Source organism: Myxine glutinosa, chromosome 8 (genome assembly GCF_964187855.1).
Source record: "Myxine glutinosa chromosome 8, kmMyxGlut1.1, whole genome shotgun sequence".
Classification (NCBI taxonomy): domain Eukaryota; kingdom Metazoa; phylum Chordata; class Myxini; order Myxiniformes; family Myxinidae; genus Myxine; species Myxine glutinosa.
In genome coordinates this window covers 19,672,795-19,684,771 of record NC_136268.1, presented here as the reverse complement: position 1 = coordinate 19,684,771, position 11,977 = coordinate 19,672,795, and the positions used below count along the sequence as shown (strand labels likewise).

Below are 11,977 nucleotides of genomic sequence, written 5' to 3'. Positions count from 1 at the left end.
GATGTACAAACATTGGAAAGCGATAGCAAGCCGCTTGGTAATGGAACACACTCCTGTTTATTTGTTTTTGTTCTGGGGTTATTTACAGATTTAATGGTTGAAAAACATCAGGAATGCAATTCGAATCAATGCACATCTGTTGCCATGGGGATGAACGGACGACGGAATGAATAATTAGCTCCATTCGTTCAATTGAAGGATATACTTTGAAAATTAAAATATTTAAATGACCGTTTATTATTAAAAGTGTTCATCTAGTAAATGTTAATTGTTTTAATTTTGAATTATCTTCTCTTAATGTTTAGTTATTTATCATTAAACTGTTCCGATTTCGTCATCCAATGACGTCATTGTCGCCGTCACAATGGTTCTCGGTGTTGTATAATTGACCCACAAACGCTGTTCCACTCATTGTTCGTGAGAAGAGAAGCATGAAGTGTGTTAGACTAGGCTAAATTTCCAGAAATGCATCTAATACAAGTTATAGGGGCATTTCTGAGTAAAAGTTGGTAACAAGTGTTTTTAACCTATTTTGGGGGTGCTGATCATGAAAAAATAGGATACCAAGCTGAATTTTTGGTATTTGATGCTCAAATCTGGAAAAAACTAAATGGCCGCCAAAATATTTAACTTTTAGCCGCTGAACTCAGAATCACACAGGAAGACATTTCAACAAGTACACTTTACGTGAAACAAGATGAATATTTCCGGGCAATCAAATTTGTATATACTATTTTAGCAGAAATCGATGTTTCGGCCATTTTCCAAGATGGCCGCCATCAAATCTTATATTGACGATATCTCCAGTTCTAGTGAACATAGAATCATTATTTTGATGTCTAGCCCCAGGTTATCGAGGTCAAGGAAGCATATGAGCGCACTATTATTAGTGTTGGACCAAAGCTATATACTGAAACAGGACACATTCAAGGTGGTTGCTCACAAAATAGCTCTAAATATCGGCTAACTGCAGCTAAAATGATATCTACAGACACTTACACATGGACCCTTGTGCCACACAGCTCATATAATAAACAACACGATTACAAGGCAATACAACTTTACTTTTGATCTTCATTGATTAATACGATTACATGCAGTGAACAATCACATATGAACGTTTAACTATATACAGGTAGCACAGTCATGACGTCTTTTACGATATGCAGGCTCGACGGTAAGTTGAATAATGTCGTTAACACATTACACATTGTCATTAAAGCAACCGTCCTGGTCAGTTTCTTGCCGACATACACATGCAGCTGTGCAGCCAAGTTTTGCTTTACGGCAGCTACAGCGCATGGTACGACACCGTGACCTGGAACTGCAAGAAACAAGTTCAAGACACGACTCAGGAATTGGATGGAGTGTCATCAGCACTGGTTGCAAATTGGTAGCGACCCTTTTCCATCCCAACTCCGTGATATTCGGCAGGTTCGGAAGTGGGCAGTGTGCCTCCTTCCATATCAGAGATTGGTAATGCACACGCTGGATGTGGAATTTGAGAGCATCGCTCGTGGGTGGCATCGCTTCTGGTTTGCAGGCCTTCTCAAACATGACCCGACGAACGCTATCTGTTGTCTCCAGATTGTTCATCCCGTAGATTTTGCAGACAAATATTTCTGTCGATTTTGACACTTCAGGGGTCAAATTCCCTACTCCCAAACCCACAAGAAGGTGGTGATACTCAAGGAAGACTTTCCATGCTGAACGTTTCGTGTGTCCACAGATGTGCGATGTCGTGTCCGATCCCGTAAGAGCGTGAAATGGCAGAAGTGATTGGACTGAATTTGATGGCAAGTTGTGATATAATGGACCTATGGGTATGTACTTTCTCTTCTGGGCAGTACCAGCCATCATCCATAGATTTCTGCAACTGACACGCGGAAAATGTGCCACCAACAACAGCATGACATCAGTGTCTCTCGCACATACAACTACAGTGTCCAGCCGACTATCTATGACATGTAGAATTATGCGTGTGTCCGCTTCTTCGTGTGTTGCTTTTAGTGGAGTGAGGTCAGTATTGCCACGTGATGACCTGATTTCACGCTCATCGTCAAACCCCCCTGCAACCATAATCTCTGTATCACCAGGAGCATGTGCCAGAAGTTCTTCCGAGAGGAAGCGAGCAAGGTCTGCCTTGTTTTCTGGAAGGGCAATGAAGTTTATCCAGGAGTTAGGCAGTGGCACCTCCCGTCCTTCTACAATACGACGCATTGGACGACTTGTCTTTGTTCGTTTGGTTCTTGTTCCTGCTTTGATCGACTCATCTCGGTATCTGTCAAATACAACGTCTATGCGAAGATATTGCATTCCTGACTGGAAGATTGATCTTGTGAAAACGTCTGCCAAGTCTCCAAATGTCTTGGCAGCAACCGGTTTCCCAATGGCCACGACTCGAGCCTGTCCATCTATAACAAGACAAGCTGATTTCCCGTGCAGATCGAGCGTAGCAGGACATGGAACATCTGCTGTCAACATATCAGCCAGCAACGATTTGTTTCCTGTCCTTAAATTGCCATTGAGCTCTGCCAGCGAGACTGGTACTCGAAGAAGTTCGTGGTTCAACACGTTGTCCAAGTTGATCGTGCGGCCAGATGCATATGCCGTTACCAAACGTTGGAGGAAGTTTTGATCAGCTTTCAGAACAGTGCGTTTGTTCTTTTCGGCACTGTGTTGTACTACCTTATAAAGATCGTCGAATGTTGGAGCATTGTTCTTCTTGATGGTGTCATACAATGAGTGCTGAGGCACTGAGGTTTCTGCGTCTCCAACAAGTCTATCCTCCACAAATTCATCCAGTTGTTTCTGACCCATGACTCGTGCGTTCAGTAGCGATGTTTGGATTTCTTCGCTAGCAACGTCTTTTGTTGCAATGTTTTGCAGCGCAGCGTGATGCGTATCAGGTGCAAACACATGGAAGCGTTCCAATATGCTGAGCAGAATGTTCTCGTCTGCATTGTCACGTTGTTGTCTTGCTGGTTTCGATTCGTTATGGCTGAGCAAGTCTTTTGGATATATCTGCAACATTTCACGCGTATCTGCTGCAATATGTGCTCTCAGGTTGTAAGACAATGCCCATCTGTTCAAGGCTGTATTGGTTTTGGTGATACCAACGATTCCTCCGCCCCTTTTACCAGTTCCATTCAACCACTCTTGTGCCTGGTCGGGATCAACCTGATTGAACTTACGCGCCGACCGTTTGACCACAAAATTTCTTTTTTTGAATTCTTCGAGAACTGACTCTGGTAGGCTTCTCATTTCAGCCAAGTAGACAGGACCCCAGCGTCCATAGTTTACATGGTCATACCTGAGAAAGAAAGGTAGCATGCAGGTGAATGAATGGATGTGAAGGTCCCAAAGTCCATCTCGTTGGGCTCTTGTGAACATAAGTAGAATTGCTACCATTTCCAGGTATCCCCACCAGAAAGAGAAGTTGACATTGTCCTCCTTTCTGCGTTCCAGGAAATCTGACATCAATGATGAAAACGTTGGGTTTGTCAGCAAGGTGACAAGGATCTCAACAGCTGCCAGGTCGGATGCAGCCTTGGATATTTGAATATGCAGTTGCTCGTCGGCTTCTTTCACATAGTCTAGTAGATTGGGTCCTAATAGTCGCCATAGGGCCTCGCATGTAATTTTGTGTGCTCGCATGGCTTTGTTGAACTTTTTGCCAGCCAATGCTGCTTCAATGGTGTTCTGTCCCATTAGACCAGCTTCAACCCAGGCCTCTGCCAATCCAGATCCGTGCATGTGTTCTCCAATAACTTTTAAAAAGTTCATTGAAATGTGTAGCCCTCCTAGACGTGGAATGAGTCTCTTCTTGTACTCCGGATTGCACCACTTCAACTCCATGAGCCTGCAATTCAGCTTGGTATCCTATCTTTTCGTGGTCAGCACGCTCACATACAGCTAATAAGCATAGATACCAAGTGCTACTATGACATTCCTATTTTTAAAAGAAAATTAGAAATGTCAATATCGCGTATACTTTTTTTGACGGCCATTTTGTTTTTTGGCTGATTTAAGCCCTAAATATGTAATATTCAGCTTGGTATTATTTTTTATCGTGATCAGCACCCTCATATACAGCTAATAAGCATGGATACCAAGTATTACTACGACATTCCACTTTTCTAAAGAAAAAAAACAAATATCGCATAAACTTTTTTGGCGGCCATTTTGTTTTTTGCTGATTTAGGCCCTAAATATGCACATTTCAGCTTGGTATCCGTTTTTTTCGTGATCAGCACCCTCATATCCACCTAAAACGCCCGGATACCAACTTTTACTCAGAAATGCCTCTGCCAAAAAAAAATCAGAAATTTAGCCTAGTCTATGTATCTCTGATCATCGTGATATTTTTGTTTGTACTGTCGACCATTACCATCTCTCACCCCATTTTCCACCATGGACGCGGTGACGTCATCAAAGAGGTAAGTTTTCAACTGAGTTTCTTTATGGAATTCTCCCGACATTTATCGACCGAGTTCTCTGTCCAATGTTGTAGATTAGATTAATATAGTGTTGATGTAACGGCGGCTTGCTGGGCCGAATGACTTCCTCCTCCTCCTGCGTCAAAGTTCCTGTCGTGTCCTTCATGTGTTCAAGTACCGAGAAGGTTCGCTCGTTCGACACGTTCGTGCCCCTTTTCCACAATAATGTCGACCCCGTGCGGTGGGCGTGGGCGTTGTGCGTTTCCGGGATGTTTTCTCTGTCCGCGTTTGCGACGTATCGACGTCATGCCGTACTTGGCGCCCTTCTGCAGAGGTTTGAACGGACGGTTCGTCTCCTGTTGTGGAACCTTCGAGCAGCTCGCAGTCGGACATCCCGCGTTTTCGTGTTGTGGGGACGTCGTGAGGTGAAGAACAGGTTTATTTATTTCAGTGGATCAGTTGTTCACTGACGGAGTAAACTTATAATAAAATGTTCTTTGAAAGGTTAAATTTAGTGATCCGATCTGACGTAAATTTAAATCCCTTGGTGATTATGTTTTTAATGTTTCCGCCGACAAAGTCTCCGGAGGCATTACGTGTTCGGGTTGTCCGTCCATTCGGGATAAACCGCGTTTTTCTCAGCAACCATATGTCCGATTGAGACAACTTTCAGGGTGGGAGTGACACCCATGCACAATGTCTTCATGATAATTGTGACGTCATAGGTTACGTTGTATGGCAACCATCTTGGATTAAAAGCAAATAATTTAAAAATTATTTATCGGAAACTGCTGAATGGAAAAATTTGAAACGGCACATTGTCACGTACTCCCAATGGAGAACAAAAGCATGACAATGATGACATCATCGGTGAAGTGGTATACCAGCCAAAAATGTTTCAATCGAATTCCTTGTCCTAAAAATCTGAAATTGCATGCCTATGATCTATGACCCATTTGTATTGAAATATTAAATTTATGACATCATACGTCACATGGTTTGACAGCCATATTGGATTGAAGGAAAATATTAAATAATTATATCTCCGAAACCGCTCACCCTATCAATGCGGGATTTTACAAATATCACATAACAGCACTGTTGCATATAGTTTGAAAATGATGATGTTGTAGGTCACGTGCTTGGGCAGCCATCTTGGATAGAAAAACGAACCTTATCCGATCAACACGAATCCTCACAAACGTGATGGTGTGGCAGCCATATTAGCTTTAAAGCCGATATTTAAACAAAATCCCTTCTCTGAAACTGCTTCACCGATCAATGTGAAACCTGTCATGTGATACTTGAGAACAGCTGAAGGGATTGAAATCAAACCTCTATTTTTTGGACAGTGAACCAGGGCATCTACCCCTTGTGGGACTATTGGCGACAGTCGCATTCTTCGAGTTTTTTTTATGGGATATGGCCCACCACAAAGCCTATAGGGCCACTCGAGGTGGGGGCTACACAAAGAAAACAAAAGCAGAACAACCAGCCCCTTGGATTGAAACAAGACAAATGAAGAAAGTTGTCTGTCGAAACTTTTTGGTTTTATTAAACCAAAATTGGTTGCTTTTTTTGGTTGCAACCAAAAGAATTGGTTGTCGGTTTGGGTTATTTCCTTCGCTGTATTGCTTGTTTCTTTTATTTTGTTTTCTCCCCCTCACCTCACCTCCCGAGACAAAGAATTATATATTGATTCTTTCTCTCCTCCCGGACACGTGCTTGTTCGCTCTCCTCCTCATCTCGGCTTGTGCCCCGCCCCCTGTATCTCGTTTTCTTCCGCCTCTGCTCCTTCCTTCTCAAATCCACGTTCTTGCTTGGAGACTTTTCCCAGATTGTTTTTTTTTTTTTTTCATGGTTCTGTTTGGATATTGTTGGAATATGTTTAAACCGCAGCCGTGATGCTGACGCCCCCCCCCCCCCCCCCAGAATTAACATGTTTTAAACGTTTCCCAGTGTGTACCCTGGTCAGAATAGGTACACCGTATCCCTGCGTGTCGTAAGAGACGACTAAGAGGGTTGGCGTCAGGAAGGGCATCCGGCCATAAAAACATTGCCTCAAAAAGAGAACCATGACAATCACAAGTACATATGGGCAGGGTACAGCCCGAAGTGGAGATCGGTTTCTGAGGTTTGGGACATGGAATGTAGGGACAATGACAGGGAGATCAGGAGAAGTGGTGGAAGTATTGGTCAGAAGAAGAGTGGACATATGTTGTGTGCAAGAGACGAGATGGAAGGGAAGTGGTGTGAGAATGGTGAAGGGTAGGCAGGCACAGAAATACAAGTTTGTGTGGCAAGGGTGCCCGGAGGGCGTGAATGGTGTTGGTGTCCTGTTTTCTGAGGAGTTTGTAGACAGTGTGGTGAGTGTGACTAGAGTGAGTGATAGGTTGATGATGGTGAAAATGATGATTGGAAAGCTCTTGGTGAACGTCATCTCGGGATATGCTCCGCAGGTTGGTCGAAGCGATGAAGATAAGGACAAGTTCTGGTGTGCGATAGAGAAGCTGATGGAAAACGTGAAAGATGAGGAAGTTGTTGTGGTGGGAGGAGACCTAAATGGACATGTGGGAAGGAGTATGGACGGTTTTGAGGGAGTTCATGGGGGTTACGGATATGGTGTGAGAAATGGAGAAGGTGAAAGGATTTTGGAGTTTGCTGATGGAGCTGATTTGTTGATTTGTAATACTCAGTTCCAGAAAGAGGACAATAAGCTTGTTACATACACGTCAGGTGGGTCGACGACAACCGTTGACTACCTGATGGTGCGTAGGCGAGATAGGGGGCACCTCCGGGACACAAAGGTGATCCCGGGGGAGGAGGCTGTTTCACAGCACCACTTGGTTGTCTGCGACATAAGGGTGAAAGGTGCGAGGAGAGCTCGGCGGGTGAAGTACCAACCGAGAATGAAGGTGTGGAGGTTGAAAGAGGTGACAGTAAGGGAGGCATTAAAAGAGAGGCTGAGTAGGGTAGAGGATGATGTGGTTGAGCTTGAAAGTGGTTGGATGTCAATGAAAGCTAGTCTGTTGGGAGCCGTTGGTGAGGTATGTGGATGGACAAAAGGATCACCGAGGCACTCGGAAACATGGTGGTGGGATGTTGAAGTTGGAAAGAGGATTGACGAGAAGAGGAAGAAGTTCAAAGAGTGGCAGAAGGCGAAGGGTACGGGAGCAGAAACAGCAGAGCATGAAAGTTATAAGGCAGCCAGGAAGGCTGCAAAGAAAGAGGTAGCAAAGGCGCAGGAGGCATGTAGGAAAATGTTCGGAGAACGCTTGGATTCGGAAGAGGGTCAGAAAGCAGTATTCAGGATTGCAAAGCACATAGCGAAAGAGAGGTGTGATGTGATGGGGGTGAGTTGCTTGAAGGATGAAGTGGGACAAATCGTTGTCGACCCAGATGGAATTAAAGGAAGATGGAAAAGATATATGGAAATGCTGTTGAATACAGAGAATGAATGGGATGACAACATAGAGAGTAACCCAGTTTTAGGACCGGCAGAGAAGATAACTGAGAAGGAAGTTGAGGAAGCGATAAAAGCAATGAAGAGTGGAAAAGCGGGAGGGCCGACGGGAGTTGTGGGAGATATGTTGAAGGCAGCAGGAAGTTGGGGTGTGAAGAGAATGACAGAGATCTGTAATCTGGTGGTGAAAGAAGGCCGCATTCCAGTGGATTGGGAACTGAGTACCCTCGTCCCTCTATACAAGGGGAAAGGTGACCCTCTGGAGTGTGGCTCGTACCGAGCGATAAAGTTATTGGAGCATGGAATGAAGGTATTGGAAAGGGTGTTGGAAAGGAGGATAAGGAAGAAAGTGAAGATCGACGAAATGCAGTTTGGATTTATGCCAGGAAGAGGAACGACAGATGCGCTTTTCATTGTGAGGCAGTTGCAGGAGAAGTACATGGATAAGAGGAAGAAGTTGTTTTTTGGGTTTGTTGATCTGGAGAAAGCATTCGATAGGGTTCCACGCAAAGTATTGACATGGGCATTGAGGAAGTTAGGAGTGGAGGAATGGTTGATCAGAGTAGTGATGGCAATGTACAAAAGAGCACGCACAGCTGTAAGGACGAAGGACGGAAACAGTGGTGAGTTTGAGGTGAAGGTGGGAGTGCATCAGGGGTCGGTACTAAGTCCACTACTATTTGTAGCTGTGATGGAGGTGCTGGCTCAGAACGTAAAGGAGGGTTTACCGTGGGAGTTGTTGTATGCAGATGATCTGGTGTTGATTGCGGAAAGTATGGATGGACTGAAGGAAAAGATGAACAAGTGGAAGGAATGTATGGAGACAAAAGGTCTGAAGGTGAATATCGGAAAGACAAAGGTGATGGCAAGTGGTAAAGCATGTGGTGAGGTGGAAAGAACTGGGAAGTGGCCGTGTGCTGTGTGCAGGAAGGGTGTCGGAGTGAACTCCATTCAGTGTACAATGTGCGCTGAGTGGGTTCATCAAAAATGTAGTGGTCTGAGAGGGTCATTAACCAGTGTGGCAGCTACATTCAAATGTAAGGTGTGCGCAGAGGGAGCTGCAGATGGAGGAAATGTTGAGTTGGATCTTGGAGATGGCGTGAAGCTGGAAGGTGTGAAAACATTTTGCTACCTCGGAGACATGCTCAATGGAGAAGGTGGATCAGACTCGGCAACGGTTGCTCGAGTGAGATGTGCATGGAAGAAGTTTCGGGAACTGAGTGGCGTGCTGATGAGGAGGAGAGTGTCGCTGAAGCTGAAGGGAAAATGTGTATGCTACATGTGTGAGAAGTGTTATGATTTATGGGAGCGAGACATGGGTAATGAACGTAGAGCAGCAACGAAGGCTGGAAAGGGTGGAAATGCGAATGGTTCGATGGATGTGCGGAGTATCGTTGAGAGAGAGGAGGACAAATGATGAATTGCGAAAGATGATGGGAATATTGCCTGTGATTGATGCTGTGAAGAGGAACAGGTTGAGATGGTTTGGTCATGTGTTGAGGAAGGATGAAAGTGACTGGTTGAGAAGAGTGATGGGAGTTAATGTAGAAGGAAGTAGAGGACGTGGAAGACCGAGAAAGACTTGGCTAAAGATGGTGGAAGAAGAAATGCGGGCAAGGGGGTTAACAAGGAGAGATGCAGAAAATAGGGCAAAATGGAGAAGATTGTCATGGGGACCGCAAGGCTAACCCCCGCTCTAGCAGGGAAAATTGCCTTAAAATGCATGTTGTTGTTGTTGTCTATGCACAGAACAAAAAGGGCTGGGACGGGTAAACTAGTCTTCTTTGAGACAACAGTGCCTCTACCCCCATTTTTGGAAGACTGCCAACCAAGGCTAACGAGCTCAACCCACCCGGGTTTGGGATCAGAGTTGTCCTTCTTCTAGGCAGATTGCCGGCCAAGGCTAACGAGTTCCACCTACCCGGAGCAAGCTTGGTTTTAAGATGCCAAACACCCGCCTTTCACACCTCCACATTTAGTTAAAACAGGGGTCGGCACGAGAAGCCATGCGGTAGGAGTTTGATCAGGAGAGGCTATTTGAGACGCAGACAATATGGGATATTTTATGGATGAGGAGTTGCTCAGTTCTCCACCACCATATTCAGTGAAATATCTTTCATTAATAATCAATTATTATTTTCTTAATAACTGAAATATCGTTCCGACCTGCTGTCTGAAGGTATGATCGCACACACATCACTCCACAAACACACACACTTTGATCGCAGAGGATATAAATGATACCAGGACAGACATGCACACCCACCTGAACATATACATACTTCATAACAAGCCAGATCAACCACCTACACAACAACATAGCAATCCACAAAACCTCATATGTAACCACACTCCCACCAGAACAAATCTATGACTGTTGAGGAAACGCTGATCATTTGTGGCCACTTTGGTAAAATATCTTTCGTTAATTCTCAATTTTTGTTTTCCTGTGTCCATCACACAGAAGGTTGTGTCTGTGGAGCCCCAAGACATTCCCTGGTCTTTGTGTAAAACCATCCGTAACATCCTTCTACCCTCTTTTCTGAAGGTATGATCGCACACACATCACTCCAGAAACACACACATGATAATCCTGGAGGACGTAAATGATACCAAGGCAGACATGCACGAGCAACAAAGTGTGTCCACACTTTCAACAGACAAGAGCAACCACATATGTGACCACACTTCCACCTGCATAAATCTATGACTGTTGAGGAAATGAAACGCTTTCAGGCTCTCCAATTCAAAGGAATCGGAGGGGTCCGTTTGAACCATTACTTCTTGACTGCACCACCAATGGCCACTTGGGTTCATTGCACGCTTCCTAAAAGTTTTCAGTGTGCGCATTTGTGACCTGTGGACGTCACGGCGTTATGATGTAACGTACTCAAACTTGGCATTCTATAAATCTCATGGTGGTTCAACAGTCAATTCATCTCCTGCGCTTTGCGTGTTGTGAGGACTCAATCTCCATCCCAAGTTTGGGTGTTGTGAGGACGTTATTTAGGCTAAGAACATATTTATATATCTCACAGGATGAGTTGTTCATTGATGAAGTAAATTTACATCCTGCCAGTCCTCACATGTGGATTATTCCAAAAGAATACCACTCGTCCAATCCTACCCAGAACACCGGGAATCTCAAACCAAACGATTATTGACAAAATGCTCCTCTGAGTGCCTCCTTACCCTAAACATTTATCACCATTTCAGTGAAATATCTTTCATGAATCAATTCTTCTTCTCTTGTGTCCATCACACAGGAAACTGTTCCATCTGTTCCTCAGAAGAATAAAGGAGTTTTCAGCTATTTGTACAATGGCATTTATAACATCGTTCCGACCTCCTTTCTGAAGGTATGATCGCACACACATCACTCCAGAAACACACACACTTTAATCCCAGAGGATAAAAATGATACCAGGGCAGACACCCACAGCCACCTGAACATGTACACACTTCATACCAGGCTAGGACAACCACATACGCATCAACATAGCAATCCACAAAACCTCATATGCAACCACACTCCCACCAGAACAAATATATGACTGTTGAGGAAACAAACACTTTCCAGGGTCTCCAGTTTAAAGGAATCGGAGGGGTCCGTTTGATCTGTCTCTTCTTGACTGCACCAACAACGGCCACATTTGGCCTGTACAGTGGTCGTTGCACGCTTTCTGGAAGTTTTCATTGTGTGCTTTTGTGACCTGTGGATGTCATTGTGATATGACGTAATACACTCAAACTTGGCACCCTATGTCATGGTGGTTCAACAGTCAATTCATCTCCTGCGGTAGAACCTTCGAGCAGCTCAAGATCTGACATCCCGCGTTTGGTAGTTGTGAGGACGTTTTTAGGCTAAGAACAGGATTATTACCCTGCGCTCGTGAAGCAAAATGCGGGGTTAAGCATTCATACGCGTACGTGTGTCGTGTGCCGTGTGCTGTAGGTGTGTGTGTGCCGTTTTCCATACGTGTGTGTGCCGTGTGCCGTATGTGTGTGCCGTACGTGTCTGCATTAAAAAAAATTCATTTTCTCGGCAACTGTTCCGATTGACACGAAATTTTAT

The 11,977-nt window shown here is 44.5% G+C and overlaps 1 protein-coding gene across 1 annotated transcript in view; it reads left to right on the top strand.

The window, feature by feature from the left end:
* The first annotated feature begins 3,814 nt into the window (after window positions 1-3,814).
* Window positions 3,815-11,977, top strand: part of LOC137419339 (uncharacterized) — a 30,148-nt gene continuing 21,985 nt past the window's right edge. The window contains exons 1-2 of the mRNA XM_078783933.1: window positions 3,815-3,877; window positions 10,367-10,450. Of these exons, the coding sequence (XP_078640059.1) occupies window positions 3,815-3,877; window positions 10,367-10,450 (147 nt within the window). The remainder of the gene's footprint in view (window positions 3,878-10,366; window positions 10,451-11,977) is intronic.